The 27,860-nt window shown below is 45.5% G+C and overlaps 1 protein-coding gene across 1 annotated transcript in view; it reads right to left on the bottom strand.

Annotated features, from left to right (window-relative positions):
- LOC144111402 (dnaJ homolog subfamily C member 21) overlaps nucleotides 1-27,841 on the bottom strand; it is a 37,244-nt gene extending 9,403 nt beyond the window's left edge. Inside the window, exons 1-7 of the mRNA XM_077644683.1 lie at nucleotides 27,537-27,841; nucleotides 24,282-24,410; nucleotides 21,470-21,558; nucleotides 20,418-20,534; nucleotides 7,126-7,299; nucleotides 2,817-2,867; nucleotides 149-228 (exon numbers count right to left, since the gene is read on the bottom strand). Coding sequence (XP_077500809.1) covers nucleotides 149-228; nucleotides 2,817-2,867; nucleotides 7,126-7,299; nucleotides 20,418-20,534; nucleotides 21,470-21,558; nucleotides 24,282-24,410; nucleotides 27,537-27,633 — 737 coding nt within the window. The 5' untranslated portion in view covers nucleotides 27,634-27,841. The remainder of the gene's footprint in view (nucleotides 1-148; nucleotides 229-2,816; nucleotides 2,868-7,125; nucleotides 7,300-20,417; nucleotides 20,535-21,469; nucleotides 21,559-24,281; nucleotides 24,411-27,536) is intronic.
- Nucleotides 27,842-27,860: the final 19 nt, after the last annotated feature.

Raw genomic sequence — 27,860 nt, 5'->3', positions numbered from 1 at the left:
AGCCTGGTTACTTTTTGCAGAGATGGTATCAGCCCACCCAGTTTTCTGTTCTTCCTCAGCACAGTTTACTGCAACAATTCTGCCATTGCTCCTCCAAAAATCGTGCTCTTCAACCGATTCTGTAGCGAAATCAAAGGATTCAACTCACTTCTTCTGCTCCAGAATCTTCTGCACCCGCTTGGCCTCAGACTTCCGAGCACTCTCTGCTGCTTTCTCTTCCAACTCTCTCTGCAAAGCGCAGCAAAATGCTTTTAGCACCGAGAAGTACCGAGAGAAGCGAACCAGCCAATCTTAATACAACTACAGACTCCCTTTAAAATGAACACTGTTAATCTAGATAGATAGATTGGATACCTTTGTTTAGGTTCTCAGAACAAACACTCCACATTGAAAAGAAAAACCAATAAAGGCACAGCCTACACCATTGTTTTCCTGCAGGGGTATACAGTCGAACATGTTCATAACAAACATGGAGGTCATGCATTGTTCGTTTGTTATATATAGATGTTCACGGGAAGTGGACTGGTTATAATATCGACGAAAACCGTAAAACATACTTCCATCGAGTTCCGTCAAGTTTTGATGCCAGCTGGCACATTTTTGTGCGTCACCATCAAAGGAGCAATTAGCACTGTATGTTTAGGTCCAGTGCGTCATATAATGGAAAGTTATGCTGTGTATATCAGCCAAACACGAAATCTGTGACCGCAACTGCAGGCATTTCTGCATCTATGGCGCTGAAGATATGTAAAAACGTCGCCTCTATTGAGCGCTAACTGGTGATAGCCTTCCGCAGAACGCATTGAACCGATGCTGCGTGCACATGCAGCGGTGGCAGTGGCAGCCGGTTTTTCGTGCACAGGAAACATTCTGCACCGTCCGAATTCTGGTTAGAGTCAATTTTTGCACCAAATAAAGTGCAGAGGACCTTAATGGGCTTAGGCACGAAGGCAGTGCAAGAGAAGAGCATTTTTAGAAGCCTGTACGCAACTACGGTGTCCATGAGGTGCAACTGCCTACCTGCTCTTGGCCAGGAGTGATATAAGCGTGCAGATCTGATGAAATACGCCCTCGAGGTCCTTCAGCTTGTAATGTTTAATCTGGCTTCTAAGCCAGGAATCTGTGATCACTGCTTACAGCGCAAGCAGTGCAAGCAACAAATGCGCTCTGTGCAGGCTGAGATCACGTCTCTTCCCCTAGTTTTTGCCATCCCCAAAAAGATCTCGTTTTATGACCCGTCAAAAAAAAGATTCAAAGGGTCCCGTGTTTGAAGGGGAAGACAGGTGCCACTGACAATCCATGTGAGCACCGCTCCTCCTCTGCAACAAGGGTTGTTTCTCGAAGTGGGCAAGCCCCACGACCGAGTACGCGGAAGAAGAGGTGATGCTGCGCACAGCGGCAGACTTTCTTTTTACATAACCCAGACCGTTTCCATGGTATTGGCGTGAAAAGCAAAAACGGTATTGATATTCATGTATGACTGCAGTGAATACAGCACAGCATGCCCCAGAGCACAAGTTCATGCAGCCTGTGTGTTCACTGTAACTGAATTTTGTGTCAGCAGATGTTTGTTCTAAGATTCGGTGCCATAGCCCTAGTGTAAATTGTGACAGCAGGGTCTTTATTCACACTAAGCGAGTGTTTGTTATAAGTGGGCTTGATTGATTGCAGTATGCTGGCACTGGCTTCGAGAGTCTAGTTGTAGAGTGTGTACTAGAGCTTCTGGTCATCTCGGGGCTCTTGATTGAGTATGTGGATACAATATTTTGTTTAACATGGGTAAGATGTTTGCCCAAGGCTCTCATCAGAACACACAAGGGGTCACTAAGCGTGGCAAGACTGATCGCTCATCTAACATTTGGATAAGCACACTGTCTGTCAAGTTCACTGCCGGAAGCCTGCTTTATGTACTTTTTTTGAAGAAGAGACGGGTTGTCCTGCTCTTTTTTATGTCACTTTGTGCTTGATGCAATTGCACTTCCGAAAAAACATTCCTGGCTAGCTGCATGCCTGGATGACACACTCTACACAACACTATACTGTTAAAAAATTACAATATCTACCTGGCTGATGACTCATAGAGCTCAGTTATCAGATTACCTGACATTAAGGAAAGTGCTGATGCTTATCAGTGGACAAAGATGTGCCACATCATGCTTTATCAATACGCTACGCAAGAGAAAAATAACTCCACTGGACTGCTTAAAAGCTGTTGGCTAGCTCTGAAGTTCATATTGTATGCTTGAAGTTGCGTGCTTTAAGCAACATTAAATGTAAAAAACAGGCCTTCACTACATGCTAAGGGCCGAGAAAATCCAGCTTAGGTAGTCGCAGAGGTTACCTAAGCGCAACGGGTCTTCACTCCTTCTTTTAATTTTCTATCTCCTGCTTTCCACTCCCCCTTTCTCAACTTATGCCTCATGGCACATTTCTCGAAAAAAAAAAAAAAAGATCCCACTTAGAAAGCTGCCCTTACAAACATAGGCATCACCACAAAATGACCTTTCTTATTTCATTAATTTAATTACAGCAAGTGGAAAACACGGTTCTGCTGAATTCCACTCAGTTTTATCCAGCAGAATCCCTGAATGTTAGAAACAAAGATAGCAAAGCCCACGAGAGATTCGGCAAGAAAGAAGGCTGAGCACCTTCACACTGCTAGCAGCATCTAGCATCTTGTGGCACACAATTTGCAATAAAGTTGCACAACATTTAAGTATAATACAATAAGTCACCATATATTTATGAAATTCTCAGTACACCTTCTCTCATATAAACAAAAAGTAATGCACATTTACAAAAATATGTGAGCTCACCTTCCTCCTCTGCACCCTCCGGTCTCGTTTCCGCACAAACTGAACCAGTTGCTGCACATTTGCAAAAAAAAAAAAGCCAAGTTAAAGCAAACTACATGGTCAAACCGTGACAATTTTATAATTGGTAAATTTGAAAGTACCAGATATTTTGCAAAATTTCTGCAGTCCGTTAATTTCTAACATAAATCTTACCAACTAATCTGAGCCACTCCAGCTCGGTAAGATTTAGAGAGCCATGCAGGAAAATTCCGCAAACTCGGTAAAGCCCTGGTTTGACCCACAAGACAGCATTGCACTGCTTATACCCGGTACACCAGCCTGCATTAAGCAACATGATGCCCACTGGATTCTTAAATGGTACACACACAGTCATGCAGACAGCACTGACATTCCGACCGAGCGTTCTGCATGGTGATGTAATTAATGTTGGCGAAAGCGACCTCCTGCAGTTCATCACCACTCGACCATCAATGTGGCTGACAGTGTCAGACGTCGCCAACACTTACTAAGACCACAGTTAATATATCGTGTTCAGCATGCACAGCATCAAACTCAGCGATATAAAAAATACACTGCGCTGGTCCTGAGTTCACCCCATGAACCACGCCTTCCTCGCCGCTCCTTTTCAACCATAGCTGCTCCTATAACAAGCCATCTTGTGCATGCACCTTAGAGCTGTGCCATGCCACTAACCCACCGTATCCAACCTTGACTCCCATCCTTGCTGGTGGCAAAACAACAAAGTATAAAAGTGAAGTGCCAGTCAATGGCGAAGAATTTTTCCAGTAACAGAGTTGCACAGACACTAAAGAAAGATGCGCGACTATGTTCTACAAACGTCAAAACTTCAGCGTAAAGAATGGAAACCATCTTGAATGTAGCCGTGAATGAGCGCCGGTCACTTACCGGACCCGGAGCACAAATGACAACTGACGAAGCACTACATTAAAAACTTGTGAAATGCTGCCGGCAGTAGTCAAATGCATATGGGCCAAAGAGAAACTACGCATGAGTGGCGTCGGCTACTGACACTCCACGGCGCCGCTGCGGTTCCGAGTGGCAGTGCCACCGCAATTGGAAGAGCAGCCCTTCCATCAACTATCGATGCTCCCTTGAGCGCCGAATGAAAGTAAACAAGAAAAAAACTTGGACAATGCCTATTAAGGATAGAACGCGAATGTGTTATCGGGCCACCGCCGCTTATCAGCAGACGCAATCTGCGGCCACGTGTGGGGAGTGGGCAGGTGCCAGTTTGCTGCTTATTGACAGCCACCATCGGCCGCCTCGGCACTGTACCGGCACAGCCACAAAGCCACAAACTGTACCGGCACAGTCACAAAGAGCTTGAACAATCAACTTCCACTCAGAAGAAATATTACATGGAGATGTCCTCAGTGCCTATTTAATACAGCAGGACCAAATTGCACAGCATAGAGTAGGTGAAGCAAGTGTGCAAATGGCAGACTGAATATTTTCTGTCTCAAGCCACGAGTGTTTGTCATTGGTCCCTTGACTTCAAAAATATTCTGACCAACTTCTCACGACGTCAAGTTTGTTTCATAGGATGACTGCCAGCACTGGTCATGAGCCTGAGAATGCCAGTGAAGCCAGCCCTAATGACATGTTCCCTCGAGTGCCATAATTTCTCCTTGTCCGCTCTGAAGCTGTTCAGACCTTAGACGTTGAGGTTGTAAGTACTGCCTCCCTTCTAAATGCTGAAATGCTAAAATGCGTATCGAATCTGGACGTGTTCAAGAGAGGCAAGAAAATGCACTACCAGGATGTCATCTATGGCAGCATTCATCAACAAGCTGCTTCCTATTTTGCATGTTTGCAAAATGTCTTGTTCTGGGGCTCAAGTGAAAGCAGAACAGGCTGCTGTTGCTGAAGGCAGTGGGTCGGTCACCCCGCGCTGTCGGCAAGAGCCAGAATACAGAGAAATTGACCAGTTCTATTCACCCATGCACTGCTTTCATTGCAACCAAGCCACCGTATCTACACGATTGTAAGTCGACTCGAATGTAAGTCGACCCCCAAATCACATTTCCAAAAAATAAAGAAAAACTTCCTAGGTTGTTTAAGCTTGGCCTTGAATAGTTGAACGTGATAGCCTTATCCAGCGGCCGTCGTTTATCGTCAGCCGCGCGCGAGCGTGCCCGTGGGCACATTCCAAAACGAAAATGAATTAGTCACTGGACTACTCGTCCCCGCTTGCACCATGGTCCTCACTAGCGTTGCCGTCATAATTGCTGCTGCGGTCCCACAGCACATCATTCTAACGTCATCGTCCAGCGAAATCCCACACTTCGCAAACAGCCACATCACGACATCACATGGGACAGCTGAAAATTTTCCTCGCTGCAGCTGCCACACCTGTATCACCTGTTGCGAACGTCGAAATTGCGGCCATCGCACGGCTGTTCGTTTCTTCGGTGTAAAAAATGGTAGCCATCTTAAATGAGCGCTGGTCGCTTGCTTGCCAGACCTGGAGCACAAATGATGACTGACGAAGCACTACATTATAAACTTGTGAAACACGACCGGCAGTAGTCAAATGCAACAGAGCCAGAGAGAAACTACGCATGAATGGCGTCGGCTCTTCTGTCGGCTTCCAATACTCCCCGGCACCGCTGCCGTTCCGAGTGGGGGTGCCGCCTCGATTGGGACAGCGACCCTTCCATCAACTATCAATGCTCCCTTAAGCGCCGAGTGCGCATTTGAAAGCAAAAAGAAAACTTTTTGGACGCTTGAGCTTCCCTTAGAACGCAATTGCGATATCGAGCCGCTTCCGCTTATAAGCAACCGCAGTCAGCAGCCACATGTGGGGTGCCAGTTTGCTGTTTACCGATAGCCACCATCGACCGCCGCACGCGCATGCAGGGAGGGTATGCCAGTTTTGAGCGTTGACATAGCAGCTGCTCAAGGCCAGCACCAAGAGCGATGCGACGGAGCCACGGAGCAAAAATGCAACCAAGCTGTAGCATGGCTGATATCTCATTTGTCTCGCCTTTACTTATAGCGCGATGTTTTCATTTCGATTGTAAGTCAACCCCCACTTCGGATTTTCAAATAAAAAAAATAGGTCAACATACAATCGTGTAAATACGGTATAAACCCCCTAGCGAATTTGGACAAGCCAGGCTTGTGCTCAGCCGACTGTCATTTCTGGCTCCTGAAGACTCCAGCTTGCCGTGTATTTTTTGGCTTGTCAAAACCATTATTTTGGTCTACCAATACATGGCAGCATGGATCCTAAATGACCATTTTTGTACCATTTCCTAAAAAGAAAAAAATGTAACCATTCGGTGGTTAAAAAGGGGCCATTCACTTTCACTATCCGCAGTTAACCTTTTGAGAAACCATGAAGACAATTGTGTACACAGCAAACTCGCACCTTTTTTTGCGGTGATGTCTTTGTTTCTGGCCAATTTAACATCCTTCATATTGCAAATAGGCAGCCTTTTTATGTGAACTAGCAAGGCCAGTAAATACTTAACATTACTCAAAACAATCACAAAGTGAGCAAGAAAGAGAAAACCTCAGGGTGCTTGACTCAGGCAAGCACCCTGAGGTTTTCCTTTTCTTGTTCTTATTGTGATTATTAAGAACCATCTGACCAACCTCTCTCTACCATTTCTCAAAACAATTAGCTTGGTAGTAGGCCCTCCATCATTTTCATGCGCACAAAATTTTCCACCAATGATGATTTTTTTTTCTGTATTTCTAGCATCATGTCTATCTTTGAAACAAAACATGACTTCACGAGCCCTCTGGTGTTTCCTTGACAAATCCCAGTATTTCAACCCCGCAATTTGAAACATACTGGCACTTCGAACTAAATTTTGTATATGCCTGAAAAAAATTAACTCCTAGTTTTTTGTGCTCGAAAATAAATAAATTGGTCTTCTTGAGGTCTACGTATGCTATTAAGGAGGAAAAATCTTCGTTTCTAGAATCTAAATAATGAGCGGTGCCTGACAGGGTTAAATCCAATGCCTTCACCTGTTCGTGCAGTCTGAATGTGGGGCCTCCTCAAACTAGCCAAGTTTTCTATTGTGCTACATTCCTGACCAAACCATATGTGCGCAGACAAGATTCTCGGATGCCATCATATCTGCAAGGATTCCTGACAACCATTATCAGTAGCTAGGTAGGGCTCAAACCACCAGGAGGAAGCCTCCGGACACTAGTTAAATTCACACACATCCCTTGCCCTAAATCTGACACTTAGTGTTTGACATGTCCTTGACAAAAACGAGAAAGAGATCACACATCAAAGAGAATCTAAAATCACTCTGACAACACTCACCCTGACTTCTTCGTTGCGCTGCCTGCGGGCTGCATCCCGCATCTTGCGGTTCTCGCGTTCCATGAGCCGTGCCACTCTCCGGTTTGGCGCTGACCGCACATCATACGTGTCAAGCCACGTAAACGTCCGTGCCGTGCAGTAGCTCTGCCAGAAGCCATAGAACGGACCCACAACCTGCAGAAAAACAAATTAAGAAGCAAGGTAAAAATATGCGTACCCACCAGTCAGTTATTCACCTACTAAATGGCGTGGAGTCAAAATCATCATCAGCCTGACTATGCCCACTGCACAACAAAGGCCTCTCCAAATCTCTCGAATTAACTCAGGTCTTGTCCCAGCTCTGGCCACTCTATCTCCGCAAACTTCTTAATCTCATCCACCCACCTAACCTTCTACCAGCCCCTGCTACGCTTGCTTCCTCTTGGAATCCAGTCTGTTATTCTTAACCACCACTGGTTATCATGCCTTTGCATTACATGCCTTGCACAAACCCATTTCTTCTTCTTGATTTCAAGTAGGATGTCATTAACTTGCGTTTGCTCCCTGATCTACTCTGCCCTCTTCCTATCTCTTAACATTATACCTATCATTGTCCTTTTCCATAGCTCCGTACGTTGTCCTCAAGCTTTGCTCTTTAAGAGAGTATAAACACCTAACTTTTGGGTGCGTGCTTTCTTTATTGTAATGATGTGTAAGGCATTATTATACATGGATTACCACCTGGTGTTCTCCTATGACCGCTAAATAATTTATAATTTAATTTCTTTCTCGTGCTTTTTCGTTTCAACTGCTGAATAAAGAGTGACGTCAAACTGTGGTTATAGGTCACTGAAACCGAAACAGGATGACAGAAAAATATGACAATAAATTAGCGGTCGTAGGTAAATACCACATGGTGATTCACGCGTAGTTGCGTCTTCCGCATCATTGTAGAGACGAAAACATGCCACCAAAATTAGGTGTCTATACTCCTTTAATACTGCTGTCACAAGGGCAATTTCAATCGCAATCAAGTCAATCGAAATTGAACTCTACGCGAAGAACTCGAGAAACTTCGCTTCGAAGCTCCACAGGCAAGCGTCGCTGCCATACCGGACGTGGTCCGAGATGAAGTCCGGCGAGCTGTTCAGTCGCCACCAGCTCCGCAGCCAGCGCCCTATGTGATGACGTACAGTCAAGCACTAGAAAGTCGTCCTGGGCCAGTGAGTCAAGCATTTTCTCCCGTCACTCCTGTGCCTTCACTGCGGTACCTAACTGCAGCTGTACCCGTCGTACCACAGGAGCCCCTGTCCACCATGAGCAAAGCGCGCGTTTGGCATACGCCAAACAATAGGCCGCTCTGCTACCACTGTGGGGAGCCCGGCCACAACCTCCGCCACTGCCCCTACCGAAGAATGGGCTTAAGGGGGTTTTCACCTGACGCACCTCAACCACGCTACGGAGAACGGCCGCGGGACATCGAGCAGTATCTGTCCGATAACGTGCAGCCAACGACCTCGCGGCGACGCCAGTCCCGTTCGCCATCCCCAAGGCGGTTTTTTTCGCCAAGCCGCCCGTCTTTTTCTAGCCAGTTCAGAGGCGCGTCCCCACATCGGGAAAACTGAAGAAGGCGTCCCCCGGGGGTAGGGCCGCCGCTATTGAATCAAGTCAAGAGCCTCCACTCGACGATTCGCAGCTACGATCTGACCGACAACGACCTGACCCGACGACCTCAACGACAACGACGTGCTGCGACCGACTGGTGTCTGCCAAAATCCCAGTAATCGCTGATAATCGTGATGTGACCGCACTTGTGGACACCGACGCTGACTTTTCTGTAATGAGCAGTCGGCTAGCTACGGCCCTCAGAAAGGTGCTGACCCCTTGGTCTGGACCCCAGATCCGCACCGCCGGCGGTCATGTGGTTACGCCAATTGGCGTCTGCACGTCACGAATCCAGATCCGCGGTGCTACTTTCCCTGGTTGCTTTGCCGTGCTACCGGAGTGCTCCAAAGACCTGATACTTGGTTTGGATTTCCTTCGGGAGTACGGTGCTGTCATCAACCTTCAGGAGCTGGTCGTGTCATTTTCCACTCAACCCCCTGTTGACGGCGATCCTGAGCCACGCGGGACTAAGTTACGCGTCTTTGACGACCACGTATTAATCCCGTCAAGAGCTAGCATGTTTGTTACCGCAGATTGCGACAATATCACTGGTACTCGTGGCATCGCTGAAACCAACATGTCGCTGCTCCTTGGTCGGCAAGTCTGTGTTGCTCGCGGAATTGTCGAGCTGAACAATGGCCGAACTGAGCTCTTGGTAACCAATTTTGGCTGTGAACCTCAGTGTTTGCCTGGCAGAACAGTTATTGCGTATTTCGAAGAACTCGGCGAATTCGCGGGCCAGCACGCTTTGTCCGAAGCCTCGGCATCAGTGGAGGCACCGACCACTCCCATAAAAACTGACGTCAACCCGAACCTCCCGTCTAATCAGAAACGCTGCCTCGAAAGCGTTATCCAGTCTTTCTGTGACTGCTTCGCCTCGACCTCTAAGGTTAGGCAGACACCGCTCACTAAGCACCGAATTATAGTCGACGCCAACCAGCGGCCGTTATGTCAGCCGCCTTACCGGATCTCTTCAAAGGAACATGATGCCATTCGCCGCCAAGTTCAAGAAATGCTCCAGGACGACGTGATACAGCCGTCGACGAGCTTGTGGCCGTCGCCTGTTGTTCTCGTAGCAAAGAAAGATGGAACCCTACGGTTCTGCGTTGATTACCAACGTTTAAACAAAGTCACAAAAAAAAAGAAGTTTATCCTCTGCTGCGCATTGATGACTCCCTGGATCGGCTGCGCCACGCCACGTACTTCTCATCGCTAGATTTACACAGCGGCTATTGGCAAATCGAGGTGGACGAACACGACCGGGAGAAGACCGCCTTTATTACACCGGACGGTCTGTACGAATTCCGGGTGCTCCCTTTCGGTCTGTGCTCGGCTCCTGCAACCTTCCAGCGGATGATGGATACCGTTCTTGCCAATCTGAAATGGCAGTCCTGTCTCGTGTACTTGGATGACGTTGTCATCTTCTCTGATACATTTGAAGAGCACCTGAGACGCAAGCGCACTGTGTTCAAAGCAATTCGGTCGGCCGGACTTTCCCTGACGCCTGACAAGTGCCACTTTGCTTTCGAAGAGTTGAAGTTTTTGGGCCACATCGTGAGCGCTAAAGGGGTTAGTCCTGACCCCGATAAGACAGCCGCCGTGGCTGCTTTTCCTGTGCCCACCGATAAGCGAAGTGTGCGCCGCTTTCTGGGTCTCTGCGCCTATTTTTTGGCAGCAGTGGCAGCGCATCGGACTGCACGCTCTGAGCCTTCATTCCGTCTGTTTTGCAGTTATCAGAAGCAAGGAAGAAAGCCGTCATCGGGATCGTCGTCTCTACCGGCAGGTGGTGCGAAAAACGACCGAAGCTTCTGCGCAGTTGGGACTTTGACGCCACCAGGATCATCAGAGCGCATAAAAGGAACCGCCCGGCATAGCCACTCCTCATTTGGCAGCAGTGGCAGCGCATCGGACTGCACGCTCTGAGCCTTCATTCCGTCTGTTTTGCAGTTATCAGAAGCAAGGAAGAAAGCCGTCATCGGGATCGTCGTCTCTACCGGCAGGTGGTGCGAAAAACGACCGAAGCTTCTGCGCAGTTGGGACTTTGACGCCACCAGGATCATCAGAGCGCATAAAAGGAACCGCCCGGCATAGCCACTCCTCATTTGGCAGCAGTGGCAGCGCATCGGACTGCACGCTCTGAGCCTTCATTCCGTCTGTTTTGCAGGTTGGTTTGTCAGCCCTCTTTATTTTAGCACGCTGCACGTGCGTTTCGCTGTCACTGCTGCCCTTGAGTGTTTCAATATACATTGTGCGAAGTTACTTTGCTGTGCATTTCGTTCAAAATGAGCAAACAAATCAACGATCTGAGGGAAGAACTGCGGCAGGAGATAAAGGCAGCCCGTGAAACAGTTGAACGGGATTTACGTGCCGATATGAGGGAACTGCGTGCGGAAGCGCGTGAAAATGAAAAAAGTATGACTCACATGAATGAAGTTTTTGAAGAGCTTAAGAAAGATTGCAGTGACGTCAAGGCAGAGAATGCTGCACTAAGAGAAGAAAACAATGCACTGCGTGCTGAGCTTGATGCCCTTAAGAAACGCCTAGCTGGCACGGAATTCCGTCTGACACAGACAGAGCAATACTCGAGAAACAAAAACGTTGAAATTAAAGGCTTAGATGAAAAACCCGACGAGGACGTCACCAGCATTGTTTGTGATATTGGTGCGCTCGCTGGTGTGGCCATTGCCCCTGAGGACATTGAGGCTTGTCATCGCGTCCCGTCCAAGAATAAGCCCAGCTGCATTGTCGTTCAGTTCAGTCAGCGCCAAAAGAGGGATTCCTTACTCGAAAAAGCTAGAAAGCTGCGCCTTAAGAATTCCGACCTTGGCAACACTTCAGAATCCCCTGTGTTTGTTAATGAACACCTGTGCCCTGCTCTGAAGCTTCTTTTGGGAATGGCTGCTGCCAAAAAGCGTTCTTCTGACTGGAAGTATGTCTGGTGCCGCAACGGAAAAATTTTCGCTAGAAAGTCAGATGGCTCTGACGCATTGGTCATCAAGCAGGAAAGCGATCTTGAAAAGATGCAGTGAAAGTGTCCCTGTATCAGCTAGGACTTGCAAAAAGGGGGAAAAAAGCAAACAAACAATGGAGCAGAACATGGAAACTAACGTTCGTTGGAGCGGCGCTGTTAGGTCTAAAAACGTTTCCTGTCAGGACGTTGAACGCGTGATGGTACCACTAATTCACAAAAAATGGAACGGTATACGGTGGAAGTTTTCAGACTTCCACACAACAGATTGCAACGAAGCTAACGTAGCACCAACGATTACGCTTCGAGCGGAAACCAGAAACCCGCCTTCATCGCCCTTTTGTAACATGTACACTAGGTTTGCAGTTGATTACGACAGTGCACGTCTCTTTCTTTTGTGCCCGTGGGCGCTTGAAGTCCCCTTTTTTATTTTACGCAGACCTTTAAAAGTTAAACCACTGCCGATATTGCTTGCACAAAGCATTCTCAATGAGTCGTCATATGTTGGCGCAGGTTTCTGCGTACATTTGATATCGAACAATCTGAATGCCAGCCTAATGCACCGCCTCCAGTATGAATGGTGCGCAACAGCGCGAAGTTGTCTTTCCGCATATTTCAAGCGCTGGTCGATTGATAGCGTGTTGCCGAGATATAAATCTGTCCTAATTCTTTCACGATGGCTTCGTGTATGAGCGGCTTAGTTGACGCGACGGAGCTGGACGGCTGTGCATTGGGTGATTCTCGACAGTGTTTGAACTGCATTCATTTTAATCTGCGATCTGGCAGGAATAAGGATGGCGCTCTTGAGGTTTTCTTTAGCCAAGCCAATATTATATTTAATGTAGTGATGTTTTCAGAAACCTGGTTTGACTGTGAAGAGGACGTGATTAAGCTATCTGGCTACAAATCTTACTTTGTTAATCGTGTAGGTAAACGTGGTGGCGGTGTATCGATGCTCATTTCTAACGAAATTGAGTGCGAAGTTCTTGATGAGTTCTGTTGTGCTTCTACTGACTTCGAAGTGCTTGTGCTAAAATCGCGCAAATACTTATTGTGTAGTTGTTATCGTCCACCATGCGGTGACGTCTCTTCATTTTTCACTTTCATGGATTCTTTGCTACAGTTTGTCAATGCTCAAAACCTCTACATTATATTGGGTGGAGACTTCAATATTAATTTTCTGGCTGAGAATAGCCCAAAGATGAAATTTGAATCCCTTTTGAGTGTTCACTCATGCCAAAATGTGATAACGTCACCTACACGGCTGGCAGCTGGCTCCCAAACACTTCTTGATCTTTTTATAGTTAACTTCGAAACTTGTCGTATTAAATCTGGTATCATTAATTACTCTTTGAGTGATCACCTTCCGATATTTCTCTCAGTGTATCACGGTTTTAAAATCAATGCGAAATCTGAGCTGCCTTTGCTCCGCTGGCAAATCAATCCGCGCACGTTATCTAGCTTTCGTGAATGCATTGCAGAAGTAAACTGGAATGACGTCCTCTCTGAATATAATCCTGACGTAGCTTATGACAAGTTCTTAAAAAAGTTTTTGTCTTTGTATAATTCCTGCTTTCCGAAAAAAAGTTTTCATAGGTCAAAGAAAATCCGGAAACCGTGGGTAACGTCTGAACTGCTAAACCGCATTAAAAAGCGTGACCGGCTTTTCCGGAAATTTATCAAAAGCAAGCGCCCGGACGCGCTCGAAGCCTTTAAGAGGTATAGAAATCAAGTCACCAAAGAACTTCGTACTGCTAGGAATCGTTACCACTATAATATTTTAAATTCCTCGAATCAGCAATCAGGTCAGGTTTGGCGTGGATTGCACCAAATTTTCGGCAAATCTCCGGAGACGATCACAAAGCTAGATAATAATGGCGTAGAAATATCAGGCGAGAGATTAGCAAATACTTTCAATGACCACTTCCTTTCTCTGGCCTCAGTGTCGTCCGGCGGAGACTACTCAACTTTCATGAAACCTTCTTGCCCACAAGCTGTGTTTTTGGAGCCGGTCTCGGAAACTGAAATAATAACTACGTTTGCGAGCTTAAAAAACAGCACCTCCACTGACATAATGGGCCTTCAAGTGAAGCCTGTAAAACATGTAATAGACTTAATTGCCCCTACATTGGTGCATATATTCAACATCTGCCTTTCATCAGGGGTGTTCCCCCGGAGTATGCAGTGTGCCAAGGTAACCGTAATATATAAAAAGGGCGACCGAAACAACCTTTCTAATTACCGTCCGATTTCAATACTTCCAGTTTTTTCGAAAGGACTTGAGAAAGTTATTCTCAAACGACTAACTTCTTTCACCGATCACTGTAACATCTTAGCTCCCGCGCAATATGGCTTCAGAAAAAATAGGTCCACTGAATTAGCGCTACTTACGCAAAAAGAAATTATCCTGGAAAGTTTTGAAAACAAAAACATGGTCCTTGGTGTCTTCCTTGACTTTACAAAAGCCTTTGACTATATTAGTCACCGTATACTGATTGAAAAGTTGGAGTGTTATGGTATTCGCGGTGTAGCCCTTCAGTTAATTTTATCCTACCTTGAACACCGATCACAGTGTGTTGTGATAACAGGGCACTCTTCCACCGTAAAACCGGTTAAACTAGGCGTTCCGCAAGGAAGCATTCTAGGTCCTTTTCTATTTGTTTTATATATAAATGACATAGTAAACACTGACCCAACGGCCAAGTACATAATTTATGCAGACGATACAAGTTTATTCTTTTCCGGCTCTTCCGGTGCAGATTTGTCCCGTCGTGCTAATCGTGCACTTCGTACAGTTAGCACCTGGGCAGCAAAAAATGGGTTGAAGTTAAATATTGGAAAAACCAAGGCTGTTATGTTTCATCCAAAAAATAAACTTTATGTACTACCACCAATTCTAATTGAGGGTATAGAGATAGAGGTTGTACAGAGTTTCAAGTCGCTCGGTGTTATTTTTTCTGCAAATTTGTCCTGGGATCAGCACATAAATGACCTCATCAAAAAACTTTCGAAAACTGTTGGTCTCATGCGGCGTCATTGTTTTACTTTTCCAAGAGCAGTTAATATTCTGCTTTACAACTCTTTATTCTCATCCACGCTCAACTACGGCGCACTTGTATGGGGAACCACAAGCAAAAATAATATTAATGATCTTCACTTGCTACAGAAACGTGCCATCCGCATAATTTGTAAAGCACCCTATTTAAGCCATACGAAGGACATGTACAGGCAGCTGAACATTGTTAGTGTAAAATCTATGTACACCTATAGACTGTCTAAACAATATAAATTAGAAGAATCTAAAAATATAAATGCATTAAAATTGCTGGCCGGACTGGAAAAGCACACTCCTACCTACCCAACGCGCAAGCCCGAACAATGGAATGTGAGTAAATGCCGTACGGGTTATGGAAATCAAATGTTGAAATTCCAACTGCCGACAATGCTAAATGATTTCTTGAAGGACAAGAACACAGATATACAATCTGTTTCATTGAAAAACCTAAGAAAGAAATTTGTATGGAATTAGAATGTGAACATGTTTTTCTTATTCTTTGGAACCATTTGTTTTTTTTTTGCATTTACTTCTGTATCTCTACTTTTTACCAGATATATTTCAACTATCTTATACGGGAGTCTAGGTTTGTGCACGCTTCTATATGTTATGTAATAATTTCATTACCTGTATGTCTTATTTATGTATGCACAACTTGGACTGGCGTATGTTTCACTGTCACTTATTAGTCTGCTTTATGCACTTATATATATTTTTTTTATTACTGCAGCAGTGGCTGCAGATTGCGTTCCCAAAATCCAAATGCTGTGTTTTCTTTTCTCTTTTTTTTTCCTCTTTATATTTTTACCATGCGCTGCCTCTGTTTGCCATGTATTGGGGTGCGGGCCTAGTCAAGCCTATGTCAGGCTTTTTGTCTGTACTCCAAACATCCTTGAGATGTTGAATAAAGATTGTATTGTATTGTATTGTATTATAGGCGTTTTGTGCAGAACTTCTCCCAGATCGCTGAGCCCCTCACCCGCCTCACGAAAGATTCCGAACCGTTCTTCTGGGGCCTGAAACAACAGAAGGCTTTTAAAGACCTCCGAACTCGTCTCCAAAGTACGCCCATCCTTGGACATTTCGACGAGTCAGCCGCCACTGAACTGCACACAGACGCCAGCAACATCGGCCTCGGTGCGGTCCTTGTGCAGTGGCAGGCTGGTCTCGAACGCGTAATCGCAAACGCGAGCCGCACCTTGTCACGATCTGAGGCAAACTATTCCACCACCGAAAAAGAATGCCTGGCCGTTGTGTGGGCGGTGACCAAATTTCGCCCGTACTTATATGGCCGTCCTTTCAGGGTCGTCAGTGACCACCACTCACTGTGTTGGCTGGCGAACCTCAAAGATCCCTCGGGACGGCTTGCACGCTGGAGCCTTCGCCTTCAAGAGTTCGATGTCACCATCGTTTATAAGTCCGGTAGGAAGCACAGTGATGCCGACTGTCTGTCTCGTGCTCCTATCGAGGACAACCGAGATGATCCCGACGACGATTCTATTTTTCTCGGCGCCATCTCCACATCCGTCCTCACTCAACACCAAAGGGACGACAGTGAACTATGGCCTCTCATTGAGTATCTTGAAGGAAGCGCTGCGTCACCCCCGCGAATCTTCTCACGTGGACTGTCGTCATTCTGTTTGCGCGATGGCGTTCTGTATAAGACAAACTACAACCTGAAGGAAGCTGCCTATCTGCTCGTCGTACCTGCGGCCTTGCGCGACGAAGTTCTGCAGGCGTGCCATGATGACCCATATTCTGGTCACATGGGTTTTTCTCGCACTTTGGCACGGATACGCCAAAAGTACTACTGGCCCAGGGTTGCTTCAATTGTCCAGTGTTACGTCAGAACTTGCCGTGAGTGCCAACGTCGCAAGTCGCCGCCGACTAAGCCAGCCGGACTACTGCAGCCTATTAATCCGCCACAAGTCCCCTTCTACCAAGTCGGCATGGACTTACTGAGCCCATTTCCGGAGTCCTCGCTGGGTAACCGCTACATTGTGGTCGCCACTGACTACCTCAGCCGGTACTGTGAAACTAAAGCTCTCCCTCGTGGTACCGCTGACGAAATTGCGAACTTTTTCGTTCAAAATATTGTGCTTCGTCACGGTGCACCCGCCATCGTTTTAACTGACAGAGAAACGGCCTTCACCTCGGCCCTTATGCAGGAGGTTATGCGCCTGAGCGGCACCAGTCACCGCAAGACAACCGCTTACCACCCTCAAACGAACAGCCTCACCGAACGGCTCAACAAGACGATCGCCGACATGATTTCCATGTATGTTGACGCAGACCACCGCAACTGGGACGCCATACTCCCTTACGTCACATTTGCCTATAACACTGCTCTGCAAGAAACGACACGCTTCACTCCATTTCGTTTGGTGCATGGTCGCGAAGCCACAACCATGCTGGCCGCCATGTTGCTCCCGACTAGTAGTACCTCATCTGTTATGGGCGCTGCCCAATTCGTTCGTCACGCCGAGGCCGCCCGCCAACTAGCCCGACAGCGCATCCGGAACCAGGAAGCCCTCGACGCTCGCCGCTATAACCTCCGCCACCGAGCTGTTAGTTACCAGCCCGGCGAACAAGTCTGGGTTTGGAGCCCAATACGCATGCGTGGGCGCTCCGAAAAGCTTCTACGCCTATATTTTGGCCCCTACGAGGTACTCCGCCAAGTCAGTGAGATGAACTATGAAGTTCTTCCCCAGGGTACAGTTCACTCCTCTCGACAGCCGACCCCCGAAGTCGTCCATGTCGCACGGATGAAGCCGTACCATGCCCGCTAGCACTTCAGGCCTGTCCACACCAGCCGCCGGACACATGCGCCGTCCCTTGTCTTCGTGCTCCTCATTGTTGCGGCACCGAGTCGTTGCCCTTCAGAGAGGGGGAGTAATGCCACAGTCCCAATCAATCCAGTGGCGCCATGCCGCGGCCGAACTGTTTTAGATGGGACTTGCCATGCCTTGCGCTCTCGAGGGGCTAGAGGTTTTCGTCTTCCTCGCACGAGCTCCCTGCTGGTCTTGGACGCGTAGCACGTCTAATTAAACCTAGCTTTGAGTGCTTTGACCGTTTATCGGTGACAATATAAACCTCTGTGCATACAATACTTCCATCAGGACAAAACTTGAATAAGCTTCTGCTACGGGGATCCGCACACTAAAAAAGATATTCATCACTAGAGCTTATTCAAAGAAAAGCACTCCGCTTTATTTTCAGTAAAAACAGATCTGACTCTCCAACAGAACTTGGGGAATTTCCATTGCTCCATGTGCGCATAAAAATCAAACGTATTTCCCACCTACATAAAATCTTGACAGGCAAACTTGTAAATACCTCATTCCTCAGGCAATCCAGCACTAGAAAAACCTGCGACACCAGCGAGCACTCTTTACGGCCACTTTTTGCTAAAACAAATGCATAGAACCACAGTTTCTTCCAATTCCAACAAACCATTTCTGAGATGAGTGCGCTTCCTGAGTGTTTTTCGTTCCACTAACAACAAAAAAGAACTTCACAATTATTTTCTATATTTTACATACCTAAAGCTTCGCACTCAAAATTTACATGCATTTGTACTACCGCGATGGAAAAAAATTTGAACAACCCGGCGCCAACACGCCCCACTGTTTGAATTTATTTTTATCGCGTTTTTACCTGGGTGGTACGAAAAAGACGTTAGAGTCGTCCTAGAATGTATCATGGACGAGTCTAGGGTCTTTTTGCTATCACCGAAGTAAAAGCACGGTGAAAAGAAATTAAAAAAGCGGAGCGTATTGGCGTCGGGCTGTTCGCGTTTCTTTTCTTCGAGGTAGTACTTATTGTTATGTCATCTCTTTTGCTTTCTTTGTGTGACATGCAGGGTATTATTACGCGATTTTTGTGTTTCAAGCCCCTCCTGCCCGGGCCAACCAGACCTGCACAACTGTGAAATAAATAAATGAATAAGTAAATTTAAGCTGAACCCTTTAAGTTAGCCTCCATGTTTCTGCCGCATAGGTGAGCACAGGTAAGGTACAGCTGTTGTATGCTTTTCTCTTGAGCGATATTCATGAACAGAGAGTACCTGCCAAATGCGCTCCACTCTATTGTTACCACTTCGTTATTTCACTCTCGTGGTCCGGATCAGCGGTCACTACGTGCCATAAGTAGACATATTCCCTTGCCACTTCCACTACCTCGCTACCAATTGTATACCTTGCTTTTATGCATATTAATTTTCAGACTCACCATTCTGCTCTGCCTGTCTAACTCATTGTTCATGCTTTGCAGTTCATCTCCTGAGTGAATTAGCAAGGCAGTCCCATCAGCAAGTCGCAAGTTACTCAGGTATTCTCCATTAACTCTTATCTCCGACCGTTCCAATCCAAGTCCCTAAATACGACCAGTAAACACACAGTGAATAGTGTTGGTGAGACCATGTCTCCCTGCCTGACACCCTTCTTTATTGGAATTATAATACTTTCTTATGCTCTTTTGTTACTTTCTTTATTATTCGTTGTTTTACTTTTAATAAGGGTTACATACTTCTCTAGAACCTCGAAGGCGTTGTCGCTCTCACAATCATTCAAATGCACAGAAAATGCTAAATGTCCTGCAATGACTGCCCATCTGCCTCAGCAGCTGTTGGTAAAAGGGGGCAGTAACGAAGAGGGCGAGCACATGTGCATGCTTCTCCACAGTTTTCGCGGTAGCCACTTATTTCAATCTCGCACAGTCAGTCCTCGTCTCTTGGAAGTTGTATTGTTAAGCTGTAGGCGACAGGGAAAATGAGCTGACAAAAACATGCCTCAGAGCCAACCGACGCTACTGCATCTCGTAGAGCGCTGCCCACACTGCTCTTTCTGCCACACTGTTCTGTTTCTGTGCCCCCAAACGCAGTGGCAGCCAAGCACTGATGAAGTATAGAGTACTGCATGTTGGCCAGTTAGCCGTTGCCGTTCCCTGCGCACTAAACATGGGCTGTCAAAATGCCGACACGGGGTAAACCCTTATCACGAGTGAAGTGACATTAGCGACATAGCATGTGAGAACACTGCCACGATTGTGATGCAAGTCTACATTACATGGGCTTCTATGTAAGCTTGGAAGGGACTGGCTCAGAAAAACGTAGCAGCCAGGAAAACGCAGCAACCGGCAACATAAGAGTGGGGTTGTACAACCCAGCAATTCTCCTATGGCTAGTAACACTAAATGTGATGAACTACCAGAAGAAGCTCAGCATAAAATTTTAATTTTATCTTTATTTTCACTGCACCCAGGTCAGGTATGGCATTACAGTGGGGAAAAAAAATTCCAACATAAAAAAATGCAGCCAAATCGAAGGTAGAAAATAACAGTAAACAAATAAGCATAATTTGAATTAGCAATTACAGTAATCAAAGACGATTGTTAAAACGGAGCAAACAGCAGAAAGATAAACATAATACTTCAAAATTATTCTTGTTACAACTGCCACAATCATCTAGACTGCGCTTACATACAACTGCTAACTGGGTGAGTTGGTAATACTTCTTTTATTTAAAGGGTTAAGCTGATTCAATCAATAGCATTAGCTAAATTTATCGAGAAAATATGAAGTGAATATATCTCCACATTTGCAGATGATTTCAGTAAACTGCTTACCTCATCGTAGGAGCTATTGCTCTCGCCAAATCCTGGCACCTCCACCGGTTCATCTTGATAGGCCTCATCTTCAGCAGCAATTCTTTGGAAGACCTCCCGAAACACTGCATAAAATCCCTGAACCCGAATGAAACAACCAAGTCAGAAATTGATCTATTTTACTGATTTACGAAAGTCGTAAATCAAGACTAGAAGTAGTCCACGACTAAATCACGACTAGAAGAGTCCAAACTTCAAATTAGTGAATCCTTCCTGAGCAAAATTTCACACAATACTGATAAGTTTTTAGGACTAAGGGCTGCTCTTGGCATTACTGCATGATCCAGGAAGCATGTCACAATGCAGCACTTCCATTCATAATTAACAGCTGATACAAAAAGATGAGCATATCCGAAAGACTATGCATAATAATGCGACAAAAAATCGCACAAGTAAGCAGGCACAATGAATAGCATAATATGTATTGCAGAATGTGGCATTTGTATCAGGAGTACTTGTGCACAAATGTTTTAGATATAGCTATTAGTAATGCTTGTCATGGGATGTTTATCAGTGCTTCAATGCCCCAGGGCATATGGCTGATGTTTAAAGTAAATATCTGATCTTTAAAGATAGATTTTTATGCACCTATTCATTTCGCGAGCAAATTTTAGAAAATTTAACTAGGACACCATAAAATACTTATAGCAATAATGGATATAGATCCAAAATACTACTTGTATGCATAGATATCTATTAAAGTGAATCGCACTTATTCTTGAATCCTATTAAAGTGCACTTCTGATATAACTCAAACAAAAATTTCTGGTCCCTCGAAGTTCGAACTAATGAGAGTCTGCTGTAATTCTGCATCTCTGGCACATCGATATGGTAGCTTGAATGAAAATGCACCCATTTAATCACAGGCTATGTCCATAAAAGACTAACAAAGGCAGATAAGCACCAGAAGAACCTGTGGGTTTATGATTGCATTAATGGTAGCATAAGAAACCCGACGCATTGTTGCACAATAATGTAGACCAGCGCTAAAGTAAAGCAAACTTAAAAAGCACCTTTTCATCATCACCATAGCCACTGAAACAAGAGGAGTTGAAGTAGCAGTAGATGTCCAAGCTATCATCTTTGTAGTCGCTTCCCAGCCCTGAAATGCAAAAGCACGATTGCATGACGACTTCAATCACAGTCACAAAAGAATTATCAATTTTACACTTCTAGACCGTGCATTTTTTAAACTCCAGAAACCCATTCTTATGCAAAACAGCTAGTTGCTGGACTAGATTTGCTGATGGCACCTGAAATGGCAGAAAATGCAGGAAACAGCCAGGAGAGAGGGTGGAGGGAGTTTGCTGGAGGGAAAGACACAAGTCGGCTTGAGGGATGATCTGGTCTGCTACTTTGCACAACGCAAAGGGTAACAGGAGAAGACGCTTATGATGGGTGGCAATGTGGCAATAAATGCAACGACATAGGAGAGCGCCTGATCACAACAGCAAGTCGAGACCCACGCTGCGCAAGTGATATAGAAGTGCTCCCATTGCCTGGAGAGCCTTTTATTTCCTCAGCTAAGAACCCAGCGCAAGGTACTCCAAGAGTGCCATGCTCTCGAAACACACCAAAGAAGTGGCTAACAGCAGTCTCTTGTGCAGAGACACAGGGTATACCACAAATACAGCCAATACTGAGTGGTGCACATGCTGTATCTATGATTTTGTCATGTCTGCTTTGCACAACTTAAGATTACATTTAACCAGTATATACTTTACTGGTTAGTATATACCAGCACTCAGCCCTTCATGATCAATTCACAGCATTAAAAAATACACTCTGCTTTCCAACCTGTGTGAACATTTACCTTCCTATACTCATGGGCAGCTACATCAAATGGATAGCTTTCTTGACAGCCATGTCAGGAAACTTCCCATTCATGATTGATAACGAGTAGCCATTGGCAACCGTGTAAGTGTATATTTGCATTCAGTTAATTATATGCACCATTTAACAATCATGCTTTCTCTCTCTAGGACTGCAAAGTGCACGCTCCAGTTCATGTGACGACCATCCACATCAAGATTTTAACAGTTAACATTGCTGACCACCAGCTACAACTCAGCAGATAACGAAGATATTTATTTAATTACTGCTGCTGGCCAAATGTTCTTTGTCCTACGGGGCAGAATATGAACAGCGAATTTTAGACTTGGACTCATTTGTATAGATCTCGCTTTTTCTAAATTCTGGGTCACTTTTTGCCACCCATAATTTATTTTTTATTTATTGGATACATGCATCACCTTGTAGCATTACAGCAGAGGGAGGGGGGGGGGCAAAGAGGAAAGAATTCAATACACAGCACATAAACAGAAGCCCCAGTTACACAAAACGTATAAGATATTCAAAGCGTGGAAAAAGGTTTCGCTCTTAACAATGGAAACAAATTTGGACAGAAAACTGTTCCAATTGCGGGCTGTCCATACAAAAAAGGAATAACAAAACCGGTTACTGTGGAAACGACAATTTTGAATTTCTTCATTGTGGTCTTAGCTTTTGTGGAACATAGGAAGGAGGTATCATGTATTTTTTGCGACCTCTACCTGTGTGTGAGCAATAAATACTATGGAAAAGTATAAGGCGAAGATTTTCTAAAACCTGAACACTTCCAGTGATCAGTTCTTGGTACAAGCAGCTGTGTGCAAACCCAATGAGGTATGGACTCGGGTTCTAGGTTTCCAAGCAGCTTCCAGAATTCAAGCGCAACAAGGATAGCACACAGAAAATAGAACGACAGGACATGCACTACTTCTCCTTCCTGTGTTCTGTGTGCTGTCCTTGTTGCACTTGAAATCTGGAAGCTATGCACCAACTTGCCCCGCTAAGTGTTTTATTGTCCAAGAAGCATCGAACAGTTCACATAATTGTCACAGGAGACATGGCCATTTGCAGCACCCTAAACTTTGAGTATCCGCAAGTCAGTGTTTGAAACAGGCCTACAAGCAGTTCAATGCATGATATTGTAACATATGCGAAGGAGAACCACCGGAGTAGAGACCAAGAACCATGGCGGTCCCTAAGTGGTCTGAGCACGCAAGCCAGAGGCAACCAACTTCTGCCTCTACTAATGCATGCGCTAATTCTGCTTGTACAATGCCATGTATCGATATCATTCACACATCTACAGGCCATAACACTGAAAGTATGCAAACGCGGCAATCATTTCAGTTTTATGTATACTCAAAGTTTGTGTCGCGATATATTGAAGTGTGAAAGTGAAAAACCCCTTCGCATAGATAAGTACCTTGTTTGGACATGATTAGCCCCTTCAGTCAGGAATTGTTATCCAGCAGAGGAAGGTTTCCAAACTTTCACATTTTTGTAAGGCTAGATTGCACAGTGAAAAAAATTCCACCTTCCAGGTGATTAAGCAAGAAAAATCTGTGGGGTCCTCATATGGCCCCACAGTGACTATTCAGGGTATCAAATACACTTATTTGACCCATTTCTGCAAGAAGCCATTATGTAAGCAGTTATACTTACTTTAGGTCTTTTAAACGACCGAGGAATGTAAAGCAAGCAAACAGGCACACTCTATAGTGCCACACAGGCGCTTACATAACACATAGAGGCATCCATATTCAAAGCAGCTTCCTGGTCTCACAGCACGACTCCTGGCTTAAAATGGCTCTGTGCAGCTCATCACAAAGGGTGTAAGCCCCAGCCATTCGCACCGCACCATGTCCTAACAGAAACTTGATCAAAACAAGCTATGTACACATAAGGTGGCACCGTGAATGAAAGGGCTAAAGAGCTCTCACTCTTCACTGGATCAACAATTATTTTCTGGTAAAAAGGCAATGACTGTGGTCTCACCTCCATTCAGTATGGCATCGCGATGCTTGTCATACCAGGTTCGCTCCTGGGGATCGCTCAGGACGTCGTAGGCCTGCTGGATGAGCTTGAACTGCTCTGTTGCCTCCTGAAGGTTGTCCGGGTTTTTGTCTAAATGCCAGAGCAGAACGGCGTCATCGGCAAACAATTTTACCAACACATTAGAGCAAAAATGGTGCCAGTCTGATTTACTGTTAATTTACCATCATACTGCCACGGTCAAAAGCACTTTCTCTCTAACACGGGACGCATTCTATGCTGATGGCGATTAGATTGAATGGATCTAAATGACACTCTTGCTAGAATACCTACAGACGTAATGGTTCAATCTGCATGTTCCTGTGAAAGCAACCTGTTGAATGTGTCATCATTGATACCATAGATGGTGTCACAGTGTTTGAAAGGCTTTCTTGAATTGCGCCTTCTTTCAAGTGCACCGAACATTCCTTTTAAGATTTATTTATTCATAGACACAGATTTAGCTGCAGTGATCCTGTGGATGATTTATGACACCGAATTGACTGTCAAGGGCTAGGGTAATATGTTCACCATAAGATTGAAATAATGATTTGATCTAGAATTGCTCACAAGGGACAGCTAGCAGGAGCAGTATATAAAGTGTGTACGAAGACTAATGAAAAATGATGACAGAAAAAATTCAGGCTTAGTCTGGAGCAACCACACGCTAAGAAATTCGATGTAATAACAGAAGAGTTGCAATCTGGGCCAGTTGGTACATGGTCTTGAATAAATAACCAGTCAAACAATGAAAAACAGAGAAGAGACGAGGGGCACACTGTGACTGGAACTAACAACTGTGCTTTATTATTGGAAGATGCACTTGTTTCAACAAAGCACAGTTGTTAGTTCCAGTCTCAGTGTGCACCTCGTCTTTTCTACGTCCTTCGTTGTTTTACTGTTTTTTTTATTCGAGGTTACAATGCATTGGACCATGACACCAAAACTTCATGGGTACAGTGAGTGCTCCAGAAGAATCATAAGTGTCTGTGTAACGACCTGAGATGAAGAGACAAATTGCTGAATATCCTATAGCCACATCACCTCACCCAAAGATTGGCAAGAGCAAACTACAGACAGAATCAATGCTTGTGATTATTTCTAACTCTCGCAAAACTGTTAAAAACTGCAACAGATCAAAAGCTTCATCTGATACTGCCTGTGTATAGGGTCAAGGCAACTTTAACGGCTGCAGTTATAACGAACACACAATTATTATGAACACAGGCGGCGCTGCCGTCAAAGTATGTCCCAGGGCGATGGCATTGCATCTCAAATACAACACCTATAGCTGCACAACTTGGTTAAAGCGAACAAGGAGGCGCTTAAAATTCGCACCCGCAGATGAAAAACACTGCTTCTTGTAGGAGTGGAGGGCAACAAGCAAATCCTAGCCTTCGTGTCACCCCTTCCTTCATTCCTGCGGAAATAACTTGGTGGCCCAAAAAAGCAAAAATACGGAACGTATGAAATGCCGACAAAACTTTTTACCAAATGCGGACGTCAAAAACTCATGCCTTGAAAGCCAGCAGCAGCGCTAATGCAGTAAGCTTCGCATTAGCGGCTGTCTGCATACAAGCAAGAACGGCAGAAACTGATTATCGGTGTTTGCCATCAAGAAGACTCGCAAGGAGCAGTGCTTTGAAAGCTTTGAGGCTTGAATGAAGAGCGACTATTTTTTTTTTTATTCGAAAAGTGAGCCACTAGGGGGCATGGGGATGACAGGCAACGAGTGGCTAGTTGAGTTTGACCAGGATATGGCGAAAAAGAATAGGAAGGTCCTTCTCGTGCTCGACAGCCGTGCATGGCGCACCCCGTGCTGCCTTCCCTTACTGTGGTGACCACGCTGGTCTGCCTCCGAACATGATAAGCAAGACAAGCCACTTGACACGGGCATAATTCACATGCTCAAGAATTCTTTTTGGCTGCACATCACTAGCGCATGCTGACAGGAATTGAAGGACCAGGTGCCACGACATCCCAGTTCAAATTTCTCTGCTCCCCGCTCTGGAATGATAAGGTCCTGTGGAGAGAACTGACTGCGGAGTGCATTAAGAACTGCTTTGCGTAAGGCAGCGCTTGGGGACCCAGGAACGATGGAATACACCGTTGAACACCACTTTTATCGGACACATATGAATCTAAGGCAATGCGTCGCCGATGTGCAGCTAGCCTGACCTGACGTTGCCTGGGATGACTTCATTGGTGCGGACGACACTGACGTCGAAAAGCCATGCTCTGATGAAAATAATAGTATTCGAAGTACAAGAACTCTCGCACTGTCAGGAATCTGAAGAGGACGATGATGAGGAGGCAGACCTGCCAGCTGTTGCCTTGAACGCTTCCATCACTATTGGTTATATTGCAACCCTAAACCAGCTTGTTGGCATCAAGGGTATCAGCGAGGAACACTTCACTGCATTGGAGAGCTTGGAAAATGCCGTAATAGGGTTTAGTTCAAACAGGCAGACCCACAAAAAGGACTTACACTGTCCAACTTTGCATTAAGTTTTAATGCCCGTCAAATTCATTAAAGTGAGCTGGACTGTATAAACAAGTTCAGTGTGACGATAACCGTTATGCCGTCTTATTTCAACCGAATTTTATAAAACTGCAAACTCTATCCAGTCAACTACACTGACTGGATTTAATGTATTTATGTTACCAAAGACCCAGTGGTGCATACGACGCTGTATATTTTCGTTTTCTTTCTCGACACTAACTGAAATCCAAAACAAGCGCACGTATGCTTGAGCAAACGCGCCAGATGTGCACGTGCCAGCATTTAAAGTATGGGCGTTTGCTAAAATGATTTCGCAGGCCTTTAGGTCCACTGTCAGAGATTCCTGCTTGAGTCCTTGGCTACAAAAGGTATTTAAGGGTAATGACACACAGTAATGCACATACAAAGAAAAACTTAGACAAGCATTGCATGTCCGCCGCCTACGTGCTCTGGCCCCACAACAAATTACTCCCAATAACATCAGCCGTATCCATATAATATTTCTAACACGGTTCCAGGATAAGTTTTCCGGTAGTCATTCATGTGAACCGAGCAGACGTGCAGTGTATAACCAGGTTCGGCACACCAACCGCGTCCTGTCCTGTTGCTCTTGCTACCTTCAGCCTTCAATTGCCAAACGCGACACACGGACGGACGGTAGACGTCACCGCTTTCCAGTACCAGGCCACCGCCTTCGTCCCGCCGCATACTCTTACCCGGATGCCACAGCAGCGCGAGCTTTCTGTAGGACAGTTTCAGCTCCTCTGGAGTGACGCTCTTAGAGACACCGAGAACTTCGTAATGGCACTTCATGTTGCCCGCCACACGTGATACGAATGTGAAATAAATAAAAGCGGTGTTAGAAAAACAAAGGTTTCAGCGCACAAGCCAGTCACCGCACATAACAATTTATGATTTGGTGAAAAACGACACTCCGTTGATTTCGAGAACTAGCCAACACTACGACATTAGTACCACGATACCATGCAATACTCATCGGCGTGGATTGTCTTGGATCAGCTTTAAGTTATTAGAACCAA

The sequence above is a fragment of the Amblyomma americanum genome, chromosome 11 (genome assembly GCF_052857255.1).
Source record: "Amblyomma americanum isolate KBUSLIRL-KWMA chromosome 11, ASM5285725v1, whole genome shotgun sequence".
Lineage (NCBI taxonomy): Eukaryota > Metazoa > Arthropoda > Arachnida > Ixodida > Ixodidae > Amblyomma > Amblyomma americanum.
The sequence above is the reverse complement of the archived record's forward strand: the minus strand, read 5'-3'. Positions and strand labels throughout refer to the sequence as shown.